Source organism: Acipenser ruthenus, chromosome 5 (assembly GCF_902713425.1).
Source record: "Acipenser ruthenus chromosome 5, fAciRut3.2 maternal haplotype, whole genome shotgun sequence".
Taxonomy (NCBI): domain Eukaryota; kingdom Metazoa; phylum Chordata; class Actinopteri; order Acipenseriformes; family Acipenseridae; genus Acipenser; species Acipenser ruthenus.
This window is the reverse complement of record NC_081193.1, coordinates 79,739,389-79,762,451: the sequence shown is the minus strand read 5'-3', so window position 1 is coordinate 79,762,451 and position 23,063 is coordinate 79,739,389. Positions and strand designations below refer to the sequence as shown.

Genomic DNA, 23,063 nt, shown 5'->3' with positions numbered 1-23,063 from the left:
TAAAAAGACAGGAAAGGATGTTCAACATGATGGGATTTGTTAGTGAGATTTTGTGAGACATAATGAAACTTTGTGTTGTATCTAAATGTAAAAATGTGCCTTCTAGATTGCAGGAAATTGCATATTTTAAAGTTAACATTTCGTAAATTCTCTGAGAGGGGCATGTCACCAGACCCCTGTGGAAGCAGGTCTCTCACTTCCGCTTGCTCTCTTAATGCCACACAAATCTACCTATTTACATCTCTCAAATGTTGGAGGGTATGATGTCACCATTACTTTGTTAACACTAGCATTTCAAGAAAGTGTACACAGTTTTTAACATTGGGAGGGCATATTTGACTTTTCCATTTTGAACAAAGATTTTCCATATACTTTATTGGTTTGATGTAAAAAAAAAAAAAAAAAAAAAAAAAATCTCCTTCTACTACAAAACGATTACTGTAATGAAAAAAATCTAATTAAATATTCTAGTTTGTCTGGCGTTAAAAATAATGAGTTGTGCAAATCAGAATGATTTTAGTTACTCCCCAGCCGGGGACCGTAATGCTGGGACACATTTTGTGCCGTGCTTGTTGTTGGGCAGGAACGATTAGGTGTGTGCACACCAAGCTGAATTAGATTTGTGTTGATTTTCAGAGATACTGTGCGAATAAAATAGCAACTCCGTTTTCATTTAAAATAGCTTATATTTTCTACGTCATGGCGGGGAACTTCTGGCAAAGCTCACATTAGTAAGTAACCTTCCCGGATGACATATATATATAAAAGTAAATATGTTATTTGCTGGGCCTATGGTACATTTGCTTTAATCTAATCACAATTGGTTGTTAATTGAAATTTTTATTTTAACATACCCAACTATTTGCGAGTTTGTATTGTCCAAAATCAGCACCTTAGAAAAAAAAAAAAAGTAAGGTATCGTTTAAGTAACATACAGTACTGTCGCGGTAACTTTATATATAACTCCTCCTGATATTTAAAATTTAAGCAACATCCACAACGGCGTCTAATTTTGCACAGAAATACAGATTAGGGATACATGTGGTCATATTAAACATCGACGTCTGTGTTATAAAAACAAATGGTAGTAAAAGAAGACGGCATCATTCATGGCATAGCCTTTGAGCCTGTTTCCGTTGCCGTTCATATTTGTTTGGATGCAGATTATGCTTTTGTTGATAGGCCAGGTCTTTCTTTCTGCCTGCCATTCTGCTTGCTGTCATTAACTAATACTGTTTTCCACAGCACTAGATTGTGTTTTTCATAAAAACGGACATTCGCGTACAGCCCTGATGTGCATAACTTATATGTAAATAAACGTTATTATTTCTTCAGAATTTACGTTTTACCACCTCTTATATAGGCTATTTTATTTTATTTTCATATTCCATTTTAGAACACATGTACATGTTTTTAGGCTATACCACCTTTCAAATACACCAGAACATAGTAAGAGAGCAAGTGAGGAACTCCATGCCCAGCCACGGTGTTCCCACCACGTTTGGCTTGTAAACTATGGTACATGACTGGAAAAGGAAGCTTTGTGCCAGCATTGCAGGGTAGCTAGGTTTTTTAAATTAATAATGTAGCAGCTTTCCTGGTTTACAGTCTGACTTAAGTAAAATTAATGTAGCAGACTGACAATATATTAGCACTAGCTTATTTTAGGGTATAATAGAGCATGCTTGATTTAAGCACAATGCTGAACAATGATGCTACATTTGAACATGTTTTAACAATGAACCAAACTGGGGGAAAAAAAGTATTTAAATAATGTTTGAATGTCACTTTATGATATTGCTTGTCCTTTTCAGTTTGCAGTGGGTCCTTGACAAACAGGATTTGATGAAAGAACGACAGAAGGACCTGAAGTTTTTGGCAGAAGAAGAGTATTGGAAATTGCAGATCTTCTTTGCCAATGGTAAAACTGTTCTACCAAATTACCCTGATTGATAAAGGAGTGAGGCTATTGCTGGTATAATTATATTTATATAAACTCTCCAGTGTGATCTTTTGCTTGTTTAAATACAGACCTTGACATATGTATGATGGCATGCTACGCATTAGTAATATTTATGTACTGTAGGTGTGAGTGCTTTTTCTGTATAGACTTTAACAAGATGTATTGGGATAGATATGACAAATAGTGTTACAGTATTAGGAGATAATAGTTTGATAAATGAGACCAGAACTTTTAAAACTATTTCAGCTTTTACTGTAGTAGTACATTTGATTCTGCCTAGACACAATAATAATTATTCTGAACACTTTGAAAATAAATCTGAAAATGTTCACAGATTAAATATATTTAAACTTAAAATGAGATTATATTTGGAAGGAAAATCTATTTAACTTCAGTAGTGCTTTTGATTTATAAACTTTACCCTGTGATCTGGTGTAAATGAGCCCACCCAGTAATACAAATCTGTTTGATGAAATATTGGAATGTCTACTAATAAACATTTCACCCACAGTTATTCAAGCTTTAGGAGAACACCTGAAGCTCAGACAACAGGTTATTGCAACTGCTACTGTTTACTTTAAGAGATTCTATGCCAGGTAAGAAATATTTGTACAGTTGTACTAAAATCACTGAAGACACTTTTGTTAAATTATTTTTTTCCTATACTTAGGTTTTATTGAAGATTATATGAGCATTTTAATATATAGCAGAACCTGTCATATCTCATGTAATTGGTTCTAAGGGTCCGTCGGATATCTGAAAATATCCTGTCTCGGAGGGAGTCGTTAAACTGCATTGTAGTTGCTTTATTAACATCGGGACATTATAAATTAACAATGTCGGGTACATCAGTGTGTCAAACTCCATTCCGTCTTGCCAGGAGCTGAATTTACTCTCTTAGGCCTATACTAAAATGTGCATTGATCAGTTTCCATCTGTACTGTTTAGTTGGTAGCAGCATGTGTAAATGACACGTGCCAGAAGCCCATCGGTTAATAGAGGCAGTGGTGTAGTCGAGGGTATACGCAGGTAAACAGCATTTACCCGCTTTTCATTTAGGCAATATAGCGTTTACCCACTTCCATATAAGGGATACAGAGTTTACTTATTTATACTCTCCGGTGATATGCAAATCCTGGGTTAACGAATGCTGAGGGCCAGTAACAATGTATCTGTTCATGTTTATCTGTTCAATCTGTCTGTTCAACTCCACCAAATTGGGCGTTTACCCACTTTTTTTATTTACCACTATACCACTGAATAGAAAGTATTGTATCTTACAGGATTGGATATGATAGGTTCTACTGTATTGTTACAAATTACTGTTACAAATGAACTAAAAATTGTTGCTACTTATGTTTCTTTGATTAAACTTGAAGATCAGAGCTGTAACTGCTAAGTCTGTTAACGTATTATGTTATTTCAGATATTCGCTTAAAAGTATAGATCCTGTTCTCATGGCTCCAACCTGTGTGTTCTTGGCATCCAAAGTAGAGGTAATGTCAGTTTTTGTTTACTCTTTGATTAAGTTGCAGTATTTGTTTGTTCAGAAGTGCATTAACTCAGAAGCTCATTTTATGTCTTTGTGGTGGTGGTGTTTTTTTTTTTTTTTAGGAATTTGGTGTTGTCTCGAATACCCGGTTGATATCAGCTGCTACATCTGTATGTAAGTGTACTGATCTTCATACCTTTTTACTTGCGTCAATTGATTTATAAAGAATGACAACCAATGATTTGAAATCTGCTTATTAACTTAGCTATAGTGTCATAGTCCCACTTTGTTTATTATGCTTTATTTTGGGATATTTATTTCTCTGTAGTGGTGTATTTAAAAAATCTATTTATTTTACATTGAGTGAATAAAAAAATAAGCTAAGAACTGACCTATATCTACTGTATGCACAAGCAAATTGGACATAGACCCTGATGCCTCCCTTTCCCCTTACATTATGATATTCTCATTAACATGTGCAAAATAATGTCCCTAAACCCTCAGATTAGGGTACTGTACTCTCAGTAATTTGTGCACGTTTTATCAGAACTGTACAAATACAAATCTAAAAAAAGTTTAGTGTAACACACTCACAGATGGATAGACATGCAGGTAGACTCGTATTATATTACACTTTTTTTTTTTCTAAAGAAGGTTGCTGGCAGGTTTTATTTATGTATGCCCATCTCCACTATACCCCACATCAGAGATGTGCATTTCCAGCAGGGGATAATAAGTGGTAAAGGCCTCGTGTGATTAAGAAGTATAAAAAGTGCTGTTTTAAACAAGTAATGTCTCTCTTTCTCTAATGATTTGTTATATACCTGCTTCAGAGCATACCAAAACTTCAACTAAGCAATGGTAAGTGGGCAGTAAAAAGAGTATATAACTACCGGTATTTAGGATTGTATTACTGCTGGGTTGATGGATCTCACTTTTTTGTTTTTCCAGTAAAAACTAGGTTTTCATATGCCTTCCCAAAGGAGTTCCCATACAGGATGAATCATGTAGGTATTACATTTTTAAAAATGGGCCTGCAATGGTTTTCATGGATGCAATATGTACTTTAGATTGATGTTGCTTCTTTTCGCTTGGTCACAAGGGAAGTGTTACCCCTTTTTAAAGTACAGTGTTTTACACAGAAGAAAAGCTAAACTTGTCGGTAGTTGAAAATCCTGTGTGGAATAGTGTGTCTGCAGTATACAATGTCAAATGAGATTGTTACATACCACAGGATATATTTAGAAGTTACTGGGCAAGCTACAGTACTATATGAAATAATTTGGTTGGTGTTGGATTCTTGACATTTGCAGTCTCAGCATATTTGTTTTGTATTTGTTAAATGATATAGTAGGAGTGCTGTCTATTGGGGATGAGGGGAGACAGTCTACAGTATACTGGAAGTCATGAATGTCAATATGTTAGTTAGAGTGAATCAGAAAAAAGATAGAGGTGATATGTTACTCAAAACATCGCCCTCCCCCTGATTTCCCCCCCATACATGTACAGTATTAAAGATTCTGGTTTACTTGTTTGTATTAAGCTTCCCCAGCCTATTTTATATTTCGCTAACTTCTTGATATTTTTATTCTTAATTGTTTTATTTTCTAGATACTGGAATGTGAATTCTATCTATTAGAACTAATGGTGAGTACAGTATTGAATGTGAACAAAGAGTACTGTAGTCTATGAGGAAAATCTGTAGTTTTTATGACAAGTTGTTTTATAGTCCAAGCAGTCCATACATTTAAAGTGTATTGCATATGTTGCAGGGCATGAAGTTAAGGTCATGAAGGGCAAGACAATGTTGCTTTTGTTGGACGTGGAGATTCAGGGTCACCAAGGCAAATCTAGGGGGCAAAACATAAACCCACCCAAAGGCCACCGAGGCGATTTCATACTCATTCATAAAACAACGAAAAAGAAATGCAGTGAGCATGTTATGTTGATGAAATTAATTCAAACAAACTCAAACAATGTTTTCTGAGTGATTCACAGACACAGATTGTTACACAAATGAAATATAGGTCACTTTTCCATTGTATAAATAAAATGGTATAAAATAAATCAAATTTAAATACAACAAACTTTCATAATGAAAAAATACAAAGGGTAATTTGGCAAAAAATAAATATTCAGGGTATTTTTTTTGTTTTGCTTTACTGAATTTGGTCACACACTACTGACTAACACATAATTAGACTAAAGGCTTAGATACAACAGCACAAATAAGCAACGTACAACCTATACAAACACTGTGGCTTTGAAGAAAAAAAAAAACAGCTGGGTGTACATAATGTTAGATGTTTACAGTTGAGAGACTTTATATAGTTTCACATGTTCTTTAAATTTACAGTTGCAAAGGATTTGCAGTTTTGTTATGGTGCGTTGCTGGACACTCAATTCCGAGGGGGGAAAAAAAAGGGATGCAGTTTAAGCATACACATTCTAACCCCTTAGAACATGTTTTACTAGTTAAAAAGCAGAACTATGTAAGGTAGTGAGAATGTAGTACACAAAAATAAATGAAAACAGAAATCGATGCACTTCTCAAGATTGTGTTTCGTTCACTATTGTTATCTTCTATTTTTTTTTTTTTTGGTGTAAGAATTTGAGCAAAACTAATAATTTGCCTGTTGTGTGTTCATTTTTAGCATTGGTGTTTTTGGGGTGGGGATAACCGTGAATTACAAAACAGCAACAGTCATTGAAATGTCAACAATGTTAGCAAGTTATATACAATGAAGACATGAAAGGAGTTGGACTGTGTATTGCACAGTTGCATTTTAAAGTATTGTGCTTTTAAGACAGTTGTTGACCTGCTGTGGGCCAGAGATGGGGAACATTGGGAACACTGGGAACAACACTACTACCCAGTGCCCTTTGTGAACCCGGCAGCCGTGGTAATCAACTACTCGGCTGTCGATATGGGACTTCCCCAGCAGGTTGACTTCCAAGTAGGAGGAGCCACACCTACCTGCACCCTCACTGGGCTCGAGGGAAAATGCCTGCTGTCCCCATCTCCACCAGCAGAGGGAAAATGCCTGCTGGGTCCACTTCCACCAGCAGAGGGTCAATGCCTGCTGGATCTACTTCCACCAGCAGAGGGTCAATGCATGCTGGGATCACTTCCCGAACACCATCTTCACCCCCAAGAGGAGAGGAGCAGGAGTTACCTCTGCCTCCATCACCACCAGGGGAAGAGGTGCAGGAGCTGCCTCTCCCTTCACAAGAAAAAGTACCAGGACTTGATGCTGACATTCTTCAGCAACCACTGCATAGTCTGCTGAGGGGAGCACAGCGGAAAACAGCCTGGCTGCAGTGGCTACGAAGAGGGCCAGCACCGCCACTGCCACAGTGGCCAACCACAGCACCACGACTGGTCCTGACTCCGACACCGCCCAAGGATGCCAGCCTCGCTTCGCCCGGGGCTGCCTGTTGCTCCGCATCGCCCGGGGCTGCCTCTTGCTCCGCATCGCAGCAGGAAGTACTGTGGCCAGAATCCCACCAAGGGGAGCTGCCGGCCACGAAGAAGGGGGAGGAGGTCTGGAGACCACCAACCCCAGCAGCAGTTTCGCTGCCGGAGATCGTGGGGGAGGTCAGGAGACCTGCTCCCAGTGCAGCACTTTCGCTGCAGGAGGTACTGTGGCTGGAGCCCCGGAAGAGGGAGCTGCCAGCTACAAAGAAGGGGGGAGGTCAGGAGACCACCCCCAAGCAGCCGTTCTGATGCCAGGACTACCCCGGCTGGAGGAGCCAGACTGGGGACTATTAATGTCTCTGCATACAGCATTTCCGCTGTCAGCTGGGAAGCTGCCGGCATTTCCACCAGCAGCAGAAGAGTGGCAGGAGTATGCCACCCCGCTGTCAGCATTGCTGCTGAAAGCCTTACAACCTGTGGGCCCCTTGAAGCCTCCGGTCCTGGCCCAGGACTTTGTGCTGGGCTTTTAAGGGGGGAGGTGGCCGTTGAGGCCATGTGTGCTGCACACAAGGGGGGGGGTGTATGTGGCAATGCGCTCCGCCCCTGTGTGCATTTCTGTGTTGTATGTTGCGTGTGGTGTGTTAATGTTGGTGTATAGCGATGGCTGCACGGGATATAAATGGGTGTGTGCAGCACGAGTTATTTAAAATGTATAATTGTATTTAGGCACGGGATTGCACATCACTTCACGTGCATTTAAAGTATATAATATGTGAGCACGAGGTTGCACATAATTAATTCACGTTCTGGGATTCAAGTGAATAATTAATTAGTAATTGAATCCCAGCACAACAGTATATATAGATGCACGTTTTACTCACTCGGGGTTGTGTGTTCGGTGAATGGAGAACGGGTGTGGAGAAGGAGGTAAAATAAACGATAACAAAAAGAATAATAATAATAACTGTTTGACTCACCGTGTTTGTTTGTCTGTCCGTCCACCGTTTGTTTAAGTGTTAGTCCGTTTTGTTTATGTTTTATTCGGCCTCCAGTGCCGTGTCCTGTCTTCTGTTTGTTTAAACCTTTTATTTATAATAAACCACGCAACAGCGCTTTCATCATTTCACCTCATCTGACCTGTCTCTGTGTATTCATTTCCTGGTTCTGACGTCACCACTCAGCCAGCCGTGTGACAGATACGCACAGATGAAAATGTCCTTCCTTTATAACTGGGGTCAAGCACACATGCAAGTACCACAGATTTGACATCATCTTTTTCAGAGAACCATCTGGTAAGGCTCCGCAGCATTGTGCTGCGCATAGTTTGAATTCATGTGGAGGAGGTCCTTCATCCTGAAATAGGCATTTTAGAACAGTGACACTCAGAATTATGCAAGATGAAGAGGCGTCAGCTGTGCTCATTTTGAGAGAAATTTCCACAGGAGTTAGTTTACACTATATGTGAGGCAATGTCCCACTGATCATTAGTCATGCATGGAAAATGTCCATATTCACTGCAGTAAACATTTAGTGCACGTTTCTGTTCTGTCATTCTCTGTAGCATGTGCAAAGTTGAATTCCAGCGAGCTGGGACAGACTGTATTATGTTGTGTTTGGGGAGACCAAACTCTTCCTGTGTGCGCATCACACAGGAAGACATAAGTCCGATATACGCTCCTTGCAATGGAGCCGGCTCTTTCATACAGCGGTATCGGTGCTATGCCTTGGTGCAAGAGGTCCTGGGTTCACGCCCGCCCTCCGCCAGTGTGTGGATTGCCTCGCCCTGTGTGATGCGCCTGCCTGCGTTAACTGAGATCGCTACAATATGTACAACTTAATAATTAATAACACGCAAGCCTTTTTTCTATTTTAGACTTTAAAATCTCTTAAGTAGAAATAATGCACAGGTGTTGTAAAGGTTGAACATATGTACTTGCTGACAAATGAAATGTAGTTTTAGTTTCATAGGACACCTTAATAAAATCCACAGTGTATAGTTACTGACCAGTGATCAAGTTTACCACAAGTAAAAATAATCAAAATAAACGTGACATTTAATTTATAAGAAAATGAATACAATTCAATGGTGTTGACTAAAATAAATAGACTTCAATCCGAAATGTCGCATTTATCCCTTGTAGTAAAATGATGAGCTAGTAAAGCACGGACATTATCTCCCAGATGTGTATTTTTTATTTTTTTTGTATTGTTTGCTTTTTCAACACATAAGCAAAACACTGCATTAAATCACAACCTATGCTAAGGATATCTGATGGCGTCCCTTTATAAGCAAAATATAAATAAATAAATAAATGCTTACAGGTAAGCAATGCTGTTAATAATAATAATAATAATAATAATAATAATAATAATAATAATGCACAGATTTTTTTATGCTTTCGAGGGTGAAAACGGGCACTTATTTACATCCCACATTAATAACGACAGTTTTATTTTTTGATTCAAAATGAAATGTTACAATTTGCATATAAGAATATTGGAAATAAATGACGAAGGCTGAATGCACGGCCAAAACGTTGGACATTTTTTCATGCTTTGAATCCAATAAAGTATATATTTTAACTTATCGAGCGAGTGTTGCTCCATTTCTTGTTTGGAGCGCTCACAGAAATACAATCAATGTTAGTATTAAGGAATAAATCATTATTTCCTTACCTTCCACACGTTGCTTCTGCGAATAATGGATATGTCTGTTCTTATACTTGATCTCGAGCAGTTCTGAAGCAGAATCTTATGTCATTTGAGGGATTGTGGGAAGGTTGCCTATCTACTGGCTTGTAGACTAAACTGACCAATCGCAGCTCTTGTTTTTTTCTTTGTAAAGTTGATACGAAGAGAAAATGAAATAATTTCCAGGACTAATTATGAGAAGTAATATCGACCGAATATCGGCCCTGCTTAGGCCAATGCCAATATTTTGTCAAAGGGCAAATATCAGCCGATATATCGGTCAACCTCTAGTCCTAACATCTACATGCAATACTATTCTATTTATATTTTTCCTAAGCATTTTTCCTAATAGTTACCTAGCAATTGTGTTCAGTATAATATTGCATGAAATGTATATATTTTCGTTTATTTTCCACACAGGATTGCTGTTTGATTGTGTATCATCCTTATAGACCTCTTCTTCAGTATGTACAGGATATGGGGCAAGAGGACATGTTACTTCCTCTAGCATGGTAAGATTTTTTTCTTCAGTATTTCCTGAATTAAATGGTAAAAATATACTTCTGCTTCACCCAGTCTTGTTTTTTGTAAGTACCTTTTATAAGATGACATGTGATATGATGTGATAATAAAAATCTTCCTACACTTTTTACATGTTAAAAAGGCCTTTTATATATGTCTTTGATTTACTGTAGTTTTCAAAGTATAACGCGCAGCCATTTAAATATTTTTGAGGGCGATTGAGGAGTGTGCAGAATGCATCTAAGCGTGTTAGCTATGATTTTGTTTTTCAAATTTGGTCACGTTTCCTGCGAACGCGGAACAAACGTGAGAGTTGCATACATAGTTCCGAGCTCGCGTGTAACTTACACATTGTTGATGATTACAAGCAGATTACCCCATTTTCATAGGTGATTAGTCAAATAAATGTGTTTGGGTCAGTTAATCCTTTCTTACGCTGTGGATTGTGGGATACTAGAAGAGTAATGGTTGTTATTTATTTTTTGATGTGTTTGGTTACAAACTTGCTAGGACTTTCTCCCAAAACAAATCAGGATGTAACGCTGAACTTATACCCTATTTGTCACCAGTCTTTCATATTGTTACACTTATGTTCATATTACAGACTACAATACTGATGACAAGATACTGTACGTTACAAATAAGAAACTGCATTCCTGTTTTTATTATGGCACAAATAAAATAGCAACACGGTTTGAAAATGCATAACTTTTGTATTTATTTTTTTATATTATTATTGTTTATTATTATTTATTTCTTAGCAGACGCCCTTATCCAGGGCGACTTACAAATGTTACAAGATATCACATTATGTTTACATACAATTACATTATTTTTTTATACATTATTTTTACATACAATTACCCATTTATACAGTTGGTTTTTACTGGAGCAATCTAGGTAAAGTACCTTGCTCAAGGGTACAGCAGCAGTGTCCCCCACCTGGGATTGAACCTACCACCCTCCGGTCAGGAGTCCGGAGCCCTAACCACTACTCCACACTGCTGCCCCTATAAACTTGATGCCGTCTTAAAAAACTTTGCAAATGTTAGAAGCTGCATAGTGAGTGTTATTAATAGCAATTGGTGATGCATATTTCTTAGTTAACATAAAAAAAAAAATCATCAACTATATTTCACATTGTCAAAGTTGTGTAGATGTGACTGGCATTATTTTGCAATTTTTTTAAAACAAGGATTTTTAATTTTTTTTTTAATGCTTTATTTAATAATAATTATTATTATTTATTTCTTAGTAGACTCCCTTTTATTTATATTTATATAGCGCCTTTGACCAAGGCGCTTTACAATTATTAAGCTAAACGGTACAAATCCAGGGCGACTTACAATTGTTACAAGATATCACATTATTTTTACATACAGTTACCCATTTATACAGTTGGGTTTTTACTGGAGCAATCTAGGTAAAGTACCTTGCTCAAGGGTACAGCAGCAGTATCCCCCACCTGGGATTGAACCCACAACCCTCCGGTCAAGAGTCCAGAGCCCTAACCACTACTCCACACTGCTGCCCTATTATACCAACAAAGTTAGAAAAAAAAAGTCTGAGAACAGCATTGTGGTAAGAACAAGGCCTTTTAACTCATGCTTATTGTAATTGTGGAACTCAACAAGCTTGTGTTTTTGAATTCTGTAACATATCAATGTAGCACCATAGAAATGTATTGGCCCTTTCCAAATATATTGATGGTATTTTACTCTATTTCAAATATGACATTGGACCGGAAAGGGAAAATTGCAATGTCGGACCAGGTCCGACATAGGACTGCAAAGGGTTAATGTGGTTCACCCACAGTAAGCGATGGACAGTATAAACTTCCACACAATAATCTGACATTCAAAATGCCCCCCAATCACCAGTACAGTAATCAAAACAAACAAGCGTATATGCGGTTAAAAATATTCAGCTGTAACAATTACTGTATCATACTATTGATTTGAGATTCAGCTTTTTTAGGGAACTCCCCTGAATCCCTTGTTTAGAAAGATACATTAATGCTTGAGTAGCTGTCTACTGTGTGGGTGCATGCATTCACTGCTGAGTGACAGGCAGGAGATTGAGACAGAGGTAGAAGATGATGTGCCCCACAGGCAAACAGGATTCATTTACGTATTGTAGCGCTGAGCTGCCGGTTTTCCAGGATATAATGAGACAGATAACAGTTGCGGTTCAAAGCAGTTGGAAACCGTTGTATTTATTTGATTAGTTTTAGCTTTTAGTGAACAATGGCTCTCATTCCTCTCCTCTCCTCTCACTCGCAAACTCAGCCTCTCTTAACTCTCTCAATTCTCCTGCCGCCAGATCCTGCTTCTCTCTTTCAAAGTGTCATCTCCACACACAGACACCCAAGTCCCTCCCCCTTCCTCACTCAGTCTGCAGTGTGAAAAAAGCGAGTAATATATACAGTGCTTATAGAAAGTCTACACCCCCATTCAAAATGTTCACCTTTTGTTGCCTTATAGTCTGGAATTAAAATGCATTAACCCTTTGCAGTCCATTTATTAAGCACGTGTCAGGCGCGTCCGGTCCAATTTATTTTCACACGCGCAGTTAATTTTAATCATCTCCTGATCACTCGTTTTATCACCAAACTCCTCAATAATGCGATCCAAGTCATTATTTTATTACTATAACATCTAAAAAAGCTCTGCAAATGTCAGTGATATTCTCTGAGCGCTGATGCAGTATCAGCCAGCTTGTTTCCTTATGACCGCCCCTATCTGATGCCAGGGGCAAGTATGACTATTCAAGAGATATGCCCTTTTTTTTTTTTTCGGCTTGTCTCGGCTCCTGTCGCTCCCACTCGGCCATTGAATGGTTTTCTCGGCTTTTTCCGGAGAAAAAACGACTAGAAACCTTTTTTTTGCGTTTTTTTGATGATGTCGGACAGGGTCCGACATTGGACCGGATAGGAATATTGCAATGTCGGACCAGGTCCGACATAGGACTGCAAAGGGTTAAAATAGTTTTTTTTTTTTTTTTCATTTATCTACACATCCTACCCCACAACTTCCAAGTGAAAAAAATATTCTAGAAATTTGTAGAAAATTAATTAAAAAATAAAAACTGAAATATCTTGGTTGGATAAGTGTCCACCCTCCTTGTAATAGCAATCGTAAATTAGCTCAGGTGTAAGAAATCGCCTTCAAAATCACACACCAAGTTAAGTGGCCGCCAACTGTGTTAAATTGTAGTGATTCACATGATTTCAGGATAAATTCAGCAGTTCCTGTAGGTTCCCTCTGCTGGGTAGTGCATTTCAAAGCAAAGACTCAACCATGAGCACCAAGGCGATTTCAAAAGAACTCCAGAACAAAGTTGTTGAAAGGCACAGATCAGGGGATGGGTATAACAAAATATCAAAGGCCTTGAATATCCCTTGGAGCACAGTCAAGACGATTTATTAAGAAGTGGAAGGTGTATGGCACCACCAAGACCCTGCCTAGATCAGGCCGTCCCGCCAAACTGGATGACCGAGCAAGGAGGAGACTGATCAAAGAGGCTACCAAGAGGTCAATGGGAACTTTGCAAGAGCTACAGGCTTTTATGGCCAAGACTGGTTAAAGTGTGCATGGGACAACAATATCCCAAGCACTCCACAAATCTGGCCTGTATGGTAGGGTGGCAAGAAGGAAGCCATTACTCAAGAAAGCCCACCTTGAATCCCATTTGAAGTATGCAAAAAAACACTCAGGAAAGACTGTAGCCATGTGGCAAAAAGTTTTGTGGTCTGACGAAACTAAAATGGAACTTTTTGGCCTAAATGCAAAGCGTTATGTTTGGCGCAAACCCAACACAGCGCATCACCCAAAGAACACCATCCCTACTGTGAAGCATGGTGGTGGCAGCATCATGTTATGGGGATGTTTCTCATCGGCAGGGACTGGGGCACTTGTCAGGATAGAAGGGAAAATGAATGGAGCAAAGTACAGAGAAGTCCTTGAGGAAAACCTGCTGCCCTCTGCAAGAAAGATGAAACTGGGACGGAAGTTCACCTTTCAGCATGACAACGACCCAAACATTTCCTTGAGTGGCCCAGTCAGAGCCCCAACCTAAATCCAATCGAAAATTTGTGACATGACTTGAAGATTGCTGTCCATCAACGCTCCCCAAGGAACTTGACAGAGCTTGAACAGTTTTGTAAAGAAGAATGGTCAAATATTGCCAAATCTAGGTGTGCAAAGTTGGTAGAGACCTATCCCAACAGACTCACAGCTGTAATTGCTGCCAAAGGTGCTTCCACCAAGTATTAACTCAGGGGGGTGGAGACTTAACCAATTATGATCTTTCAGTTTTGTATTTTTAATATATAATTTTGTTCTCAATAAAAAAAACTTTTTCCCCTTAACAGTGTGGAGTATGGTGTGTAGATAACTGGGAAAAAAATCCTCATTTAAATGCATGAAACTCTGAGGCACTGACACAGCCAAATGTGAAAAAAGTTCAAGGGGGTGTAGCCTATAGGCACTGTGTGTGTGTGTATGTATATGTATAGCCCAGGTGGGGGACACTGCTGCCTTACCCTTGAGCAAGGTACTTTATCTCGATTGCTCAAGTAAAAACCCAACTATCACAGTGCAGGTGCATTTATACGGAGACTTGATTACACACAGGTGGATTCTATTTATCATCATTAGTCATTTAGGTCAACATTGGATCATTCAGAGATCCTCACTGAACTTCTGGAGAGAGTTTGCTGCACTGAAAGTAAAGGGGCTGAATAATTTTGCACGCCCAATTTTTCAGTTTTTTATTTGTTAAAAGTTTGCTAAAAAAGTTTGAAATATCCAATAAATTTCGTTCCACTTCATGATTGTGTCCCACTTGTTGTTGATTCTTCACAAAAAATTACAGTTTCATATCTTTATGTTTGAAGCCTGAAATGTGGCAAAAGGTCACAAAGTTCAAGGGGGCCGAATACTTTCGCAAGGCACTGTATATAATATTATAATATTATAATGTTCAACCAGAAGCTGCATTAATGTTGCCTCAAGCCATGCAGGGAGAGAGATACAAAGGGAGGGATCTGGCATTAAATTAGTCTAGTCTTACTATTCATTTCAAAGAGGATTATTTTTAAGCTAAATATTTTTCAAACCCAGTTCGCTGAACAAAATCTAAGTTCTCTAGAAAATGACGGTAAATTCTAAATATCAGATGGCCGAGATTCAGTGAAAACCATTTTTAACTAGTTTTAGCATGAGACTTATGCTGTCATTTACAACAAGTTAGTTACAGTATTGAACTTGTGATTGTGTGCTGTTTATGTTTGTGGTTTCTTCCATGGCATTTCTTTTCAGTAACGAAGCTAATCAAGCTAAGGACTTTATAAGATCGTAATCATGTGTTTCAAGTTACTAGGATCCCTTGAAGTAGATCTAATGTGGTTGTAAATTAGACTTGCCTCCTATCAAAAATTTAAATAAACAAATCCATCAAACACATGGATTTATGCCTATTCTTTTTGTCATACTTGGATATGCTTGCATTATGTTTCACAAGTTTCATTAGGTATGAATACATTTGTAGCAAACTACTGTAAGAATGTTTTAAATGAATGTGAACTGCAGCTATGTATATAGTGTTTACTTTTGACTAATGTTGTCTTTCATATGCAGGAGGATTGTGAATGACACATATAGGACAGACCTCTGTCTCTTGTATCCACCATTTATGATTGCACTAGGTAAGAAGGATCGACTGCCTTTAAAACAAATGCTAGAATGCACATTTTCAGTTAATACATCTCCAATTATGAAAATTCAGAGACAATCCAATATTATATTTTTTGTTTTAGCCTTAATTTTTTTCCTCACTTTTTATTTTTATTTATCAGTGCTTAAAAATAGGCAAAGTGCATGTTTTGCTTTGCTGCATACTTAATCCAAGGATTGTCATTTCCTGTTCAAAAGCACTGATCTACAAAAAATACTCTATGTAAAAACAATATATTAATATTGACTGGAATTGAGGGTTTTAGTGGAAAACTATTGGCCCGAGGTGACACAGTGGGCATATACTTCAATCATTGAAAGAAGGCAGGGTTAACCAACTGACGATGCTTAAGTTTAATAGCAACATTTAATGCATGGGACATTTTCTTTCATGAAAATGTAAGTGACACAATGTGCTGCTTGCAAACAACCTTGCATTATTATTATTATTATTATTATTATTATTATTATTATTATTATTAGTATGATCTTTTTGTGTAATATATATAATATATATATATATATATATATAATATATATATATAATATATATATATACAGTGCCTTGCAAAAGTATTCAGACCCCTGACCAATTCTGTCATATTACTGAATTACCAATGGTACATTGAAATTTCGTTCTGTTTGATATTTTATTTTAAAACACTGAAACTCAAAATCAATTATTGTAAGGTGACATTGGTTTTATGTTGGGAAATATTTTTAAGAAAAATATAAAACTGAAATATCTTGCTTGCATAAGTATTCAACCCCTGTGCTGTGGAAGCTCCCAGTTTACACCGATTAAAGAAATTGCCCTAACGAGGACACAATTACCTTACCATTGGCCTCCACCTGTGAACCATTAAAGTTGCTGTTACATTTTCTGGATAAAAACCCCACTGTTGAAGGATCATTGGCCAGGCTGTGAATCTGAAGGAAAATGAAGACCAAAGCATTCTATAGAAGTTAGAGATAAAGTAATACAAATGCATAGATTAGGGAAAGGGTACAAAATAATATCCAAGTGTTTGGGTATCCCAGTGAGCACAGTTGGATCAATAATCAGGAAGTGGAAACTGCATCACACCACCCAGGCACTGCCAAGAAAAGGCCGTCCCTCAAAACTCAGAGCTCAAACAAGGAGACTTGTGAGAGAAGCCACAGAGAGGCCAACAATCACTTTGAAGGAGCTACAGAGTTCAGTGGCTGGGAGTGTAGTAATGGTTCACCAGTCAACCATATCAAGAGCTCTGCATAACACTGGCAAGAAAGAAGCCGTTACTCAAAAAGTACCATCTGAAAGCATGTCTGGAGTTTGCCAGAAAGCATGAGAGTGACCCAGCTGCGATGTGGGAAAAGGTTTTGTGGTCAGATGAGACCAAGATAGAGCTTTTTGGCCAAAACTCAAAGCGCTATGTGTGGCACAAATCTAACACTGCCCATGCCTCAAGACACACCATCCCTACAGTGAAGTATGGTGGTGGCAGCATCATGCTGTGGGGATGCTTCTCATCAGCAAGGACTGGGCATCTTGTTAAAATTGAAGGAAGAATGGATGGAGCAAAATACAGGGAAATACTGCAAGAGAACCTGCTTCAGTCCGCTAAAAAACTGAAGCTTGGGAGGAAATTCACCTTTCTGCAGGACAATGATCCCAAGCAAAAGGCCAAAGCAACATTGGAGTGGCTCAAGAACAAAAAGGTGAATGTCCTAAAGTGGCCCAGTCAAAGTCCTGATCTCAATCCCATTGAGAATCTGTGGCACTGTTTGAAAATTGCGGTCCACAAGCGTCGTCCAACCAACCTGAACAACCTGGAGCAAATCTGCCAAGAAGAATGGGCCAAAATCACTCCAACACTGTGTGCAAAGCTGGTATATACTTACCCCATAAGACTTAAAGCTGTTATTGCAGCGAAAGGTGGCTCTACCAAATATTAATGTGTGGGGGTTGAATACTTATGCAAGCAAGATATTTTAGTTTTTAATTTTTTAAAAAAATATTTCCCAATATAAAATCAATGTCGCCTTACAATAATTGATTTTGAGTTTCAGTGTTTTAAAATAAAATATCAAACAGAACGAAATTTCAACATACCATTTGTAATTCAGTAATATGAGAGAACTGGTCAAGGGTCTGAATACTTTTGCAAGGCACTGTATGTGTGTGTGTGTGTGATATATAATGAGTTTTTCCCCCTTCACTTTAAAAAGCCATTTCCACGTTTGTTTTATTTTAAGTGTTTAAAGTTAAATTTCAAATTGTTTGCTTGTTCAGCTACAAAAAGGCACAAGTAAACCATGTTATTACTTTATGAAAACGTGTCGATGGCCACTGTTTACTGTGAAGAAACAGCAATGGCAAGGAATGAAAATAAATAAATAAATAAAATGCAGTCTCAACTTTATGTACTATTTATTTCAGGAATAAGCAAAACAATGTTTAACTTGAACTGCATTTTGCATCCTTTTGTTTTGTAGTTCATTCACTGGGGGTGAAGTAAGGCCTACACAACGTATTCTTCACTCCTTGAATATTTTTCTACTTTAACGTGTTACATATTATAATATCTTGCTGTAAAATAAAGGCACACACATGCTGTCTGCCTGTGTTCTGAGCAATATATTTTGAAAACGAATGAATACACGAACGAATATTTAATTTGAGCGAATATCCAAACATGGAAATCCCAGTTCGCCCCAGCACTTATATATAAAATGTAGTGGAGGTCACTTTTTCTACCCAAGAACAGTTTTTCACTACAATAACCTATACAAACATTAGGTCATGTGACACTATTAGCCAGTAGAATTGGAAGTTTATTAATTTGGACATGCTCCTTTTATTTTTAAGCTTGCTTACATGTTGCTTGTGTGGTGCAGCAAAAGGATGCAAGGCAGTGGTTTGCTGAGCTTTCTGTCGACATGGAAAAGGTAAGAGTAAGCTGTTCTTTTAAAAAAGGGTAGGTGGGGTAAGCAGAGTTGAAAGGTGTCATTACCACATGATTTGAATGAAATGTCTGTTCAGTCCCGGTAGTTAGGATTCTTATACCCCTTTCACACAGACGAGCTATGACGGCTCAGAACCGGCACTGATGTGGAATTTTAATCTGTGTGAATTGCCTATACCGTCACAGAGCCGTCATATTTTGTGTCGTCTCTGAACGCCCTTGCGAGGGAGTTCAGAGATGGCATAAAATATGATGGCTCTGAACCGTCTTAACTGTCTGTGAAATTCTATGCCGGTACTGAAACGTTATAGTGGGCATGGATTGAAAGTTAACACCCCACATGACTATACCAGACATGTTGGGCCTTTTTGTCGTCGGTGTTGCACGCTTTAATTTTTTTCAAAAACAAGAAGTTAAAGAATTGTTAACTTTACAGGCTGACGAGGAGGTGAATTCACAGATAGAAGGGACGTTGCATGATGCTGTAATGTATGGGCAAATCGCCATCATGATGTGTGAGTGTGGATACAACCGCTTCCATGAAAACAATCTGTTGACTGACAGGTTTGAAAGTTGAACTCGCATGATCCCTTTGGTTGTGTGAAAGGGTTATGACGGTATTATACTGGCATAGATTGCGCAATTTCATGCTGTGTGAATGGGTATTTTTAGACTTTTTGAAACAGCTCTGAGACGGCTCAGTAGCCACATTTGTGTGTGAAAGGGGTATCTGACACACTCAAAACCAGGTAACAGATACATAGGTCTCATAGAGAAATTATGATAATATTGGAGCAGCATGACCATTCAAGAGAAATTTAAAACATCAGTAAAAATAGTTGATGTTATTTATTCTTTCATGTCTTTTAAATCAGGTTGTAGTTTTTTCCATTTAGAATTTGCAGTTAATATAGGTTGAGATGCTTATTAACCTTTATTGTAACAGCAGTTTATTTGATTTACAGTATGCACATCTTAAAATCTGTGTGAGAAACATGTTAACTTCTGTGTTCCTACATCTTTAAATCATTTTTTTAACCTTGTGCAATGTATATCTAGATCCTTGAGATAATCAGAGTTATTTTGAAGTTGTACGACCAGTGGAAGAACTTTGATGATAGAAAAGAAATGGCTGCTATTCTCAACAAGATGCCTAAACCAAAGCCTCCTCCAAACAGGTAATCTGTAACTCGCTGCTGTACCTTTGTGTCAATCATGTCAGTATTTTTGCATTAACAAAATATTGCCAGTTGTTCAGACTAGGTATTATATTGCTAAGTAAAATAGAAATGTTGTTGTAGATCAAGATTGATTGCTATGTTGTACAAACTTATCCTTTTCAATATCAACATGCCTTTTAATGCATTTTTGAGTCTTGCAACATGCTACTCCATGTGTGCTGACCTCGGTGTTTTATTTTACAGTGAGAGTGATCAGAGTTCCAATGGAAATCAAAACTCTTCCTACAATCAATCGTAGGACATTCTGGAAGCGAGGACTGTGACCACAGAGGATATTTGAGCAGAATATATGTGAAACTGGGAGCAATATATACAAAAAAAAATAAAAAATCATTATCATGGGTGAAGAAGTTGGCAGCCTATTGTATGGACCAACCTTTTTTTTGGGGGCGGGGGGGGGGGGGGTTCCATCTCAGATGCTACATTTACACTAAGGGTTTTTAAACATCTATGATTACGTGGTGGGTGACTGACATCTTGTCCCAATTTGCAATGTAGTGTGTTGTATGATTTGGAACCGTAAAAACTGATGTACCATAAATACCAAAATGATCAGTAGCTAAAGGAGTGTACTGAAGCCTTTTTTTTTTTTTTAAATCTTTTTATGATGTTTTCAGATGTGTATATGTGTACAGTGATTTGGGTGCTGTACAACTTTATTGATAATCTAAAGGAATAGCTGTAAGTCAGTAAAATATGCAGCATGTACTGTTGTAAAATTATTTGAAAACTCCTTTTCTTAGGTGGTGGTGGTGGGAGTTTCTAATGTGATGAAACTCATCTTTTACCTCCAGCGCACTTCTGTACTTGGACAAGTTACTGTGGACATAATTCCATGTGCTGTAACAATGCACCATCTTGTTTGGTGCAAATTGGTACTGTACTTTTAATTTGTATGTGTGAGAATGTAAGACTTATGCAGGAGAGGGGAAGGGGATTTTATAGAAGCTAGCATAAAGAAGGAGGATATAAAATAAGTCATACTGGCATTGTTTGCATTAGACAACCATATGCTTTCCCTGGTAAGCTATCTGCACATTTGTCTTTTTGAAACAGCAGACTGGGGTTTGAATTTCTTGATCTTTTTGTTCTTACTCACAATTAGGTTTTGTTATAACACATGCCCACTTTGTATCTAAAATATATTTTGATCATACTTCTCATACCTTTTGTGGAGTAAAAATGATGCTGATTGCTCATTGTTGCACACAGCAGATATTTTGCACTAAGGAGGAAATAGTGTGTACTCTACAGTTAAGAAAAACAATATATATGTCAAAACTTCTTAGTCTGGATACTTCTTAAACCTTTTAAATCTAGAAAATAAATAGAATTATACATAAGGAACTAATTGGGTAAATCTATAAATTGTTCATCTATTCTGTTCTGTTATGAAGCAGGTCAAACGGAGTGCTAATCTGGTTTTATAAGTGGAGATTGTTTAAAAGTATTCATTGGTTATTTGATGGGTATTATTGCAGTTTAAGGGCCCTTTCTGTTTTGGATGGGACAACAATATACTTTTAAAAGCTTTCTGGAGATTGGGAAAGTTTATGATGCCGTGTGATGCAGACAGCAAACAGTCATGGTTATTATAATTGTTATACTTGCCAGCCAGTGTGTATGAAGTTATTTCAAATGTTGTTGAAGTGGGTGTTCATTTTGTTTTCAATTTGACTTGTGTGTTGGGGCTGTTCCCAATAGTAAATTCACTACGAGCCGTGTCCTATGAAAACAACAGGAAATGTTTTTTCTTTTTTTTTATCTTCTGAAATGTAAGCTTGAATGCCTTAACAGTAAGCTGCTGATTTAAAAAAAAAAAAAAAAAACTTGAATATTAAATAGACTGTGAAACTGTCTAAAATAGCCTTAACAACTACTCCAAAGTCAGCTGCTTAAAGCAGTGTTTTAAAATAACTGCTGAAGTTCAGAAATTGCTACATGTTAACATGTTGCACGCTTGGTTATATTTGTGCTAACCTGAAAATCTTTTCTTTTTTTTTTTTTTTTTGCTAAACATTGTTAGACTTCATACTTTCACTCCCTTTATTGATTTGTATTCTTTCTAATGCATTCAGCTTCCATCAATGCTGCTGGTAAAAAAAAAAAAAAAGCCTATTAGGTCAACATTCCATAAACCTATATATATATATATATTCCTTTTTTTTTTTTTTTTAAACGGTGCACTTGTTTTAGTACCATGTTTTTAAATGATATAAATAAAGTATTACTTAAAGATGTTGTAGATGAGCTGTTAATGCTTCATTTTGTATAGTTTAGGTAAAATGGAACTTTAGTAATAATAATAATAAAAGTTTAAATGCATATCTGAGATACAGATTTAATAACTATTGTTAGAATCCAAGCTAAAGCTTTAGCTTTATTGGTGGTTTTTGTTGTAAAATAAACACATACTTATTTAAGACATTTCTAACATGCAAATACGGTAATGCTCTCAACACATTAATTACAAATAAATTAAAATGCTAATGTAAACAAAATATTCCTTAAACTAAAGTTATTCCTTGGGGTTTTCCATATATATTCTGTTTAGAGTAATGAAAAACAGCAAATGCTGTTTTTCTATTTCAGATCTTTGATGCAGCTGGTGCCTTTTTTATTGAAGACATTTTAAAGAAATTGTGCAGCTTGCAGTGTTCAGTCATTTACCAGTAGCAAACTAAACTGGCTTCCAGGTTCCTAAATACAGTGTAAAAGGTAATGTTTCAATAAGGCAAAGAATGCTGTATTTATGTAACTGTTAAAATTGTATTTACACTAATTTCACAAAATGTGAATTGACGGAACTGCATATTATATGGCGTCAGGTAAATTTTACGGAAATCCATGATAAGTGATAACGCTAGCCCTGGTTCCCTGAAATCGGAATATTAACCCTTATAAAATGGGTATTTCCTTTTTAAGACACCTGAACCTGAAAACTTTATACCAAAGACACTCGTCAGTGGAGAGTGGCATAGTGCTGTTCCGCCCCCCGCGAGCATAAACTCACTACTCACCCCAACAGTATTGCCATTCTCTTTCGAAAACTG

General features: G+C 37.4%; 1 protein-coding gene across 1 annotated transcript; it reads left to right on the top strand.

The window, feature by feature from the left end:
* The first annotated feature begins 530 nt into the window (after nucleotides 1-530).
* Nucleotides 531-21,886, top strand: ccnc (cyclin C). Its single transcript, XM_034003566.3, has 12 exons — nucleotides 531-731; nucleotides 1,815-1,921; nucleotides 2,475-2,559; nucleotides 3,390-3,459; nucleotides 3,578-3,629; nucleotides 4,407-4,462; nucleotides 5,067-5,102; nucleotides 9,985-10,076; nucleotides 15,726-15,793; nucleotides 18,673-18,752; nucleotides 19,829-19,947; nucleotides 20,194-21,886. The coding sequence occupies exons 1-12, from the start codon at nucleotides 700-702 to the stop codon at nucleotides 20,246-20,248; spliced, it is 852 nt and encodes a 283-aa protein (XP_033859457.1). The 5' UTR covers nucleotides 531-699; the 3' UTR covers nucleotides 20,249-21,886.
* The last annotated feature ends 1,177 nt before the right edge of the window (nucleotides 21,887-23,063 follow it).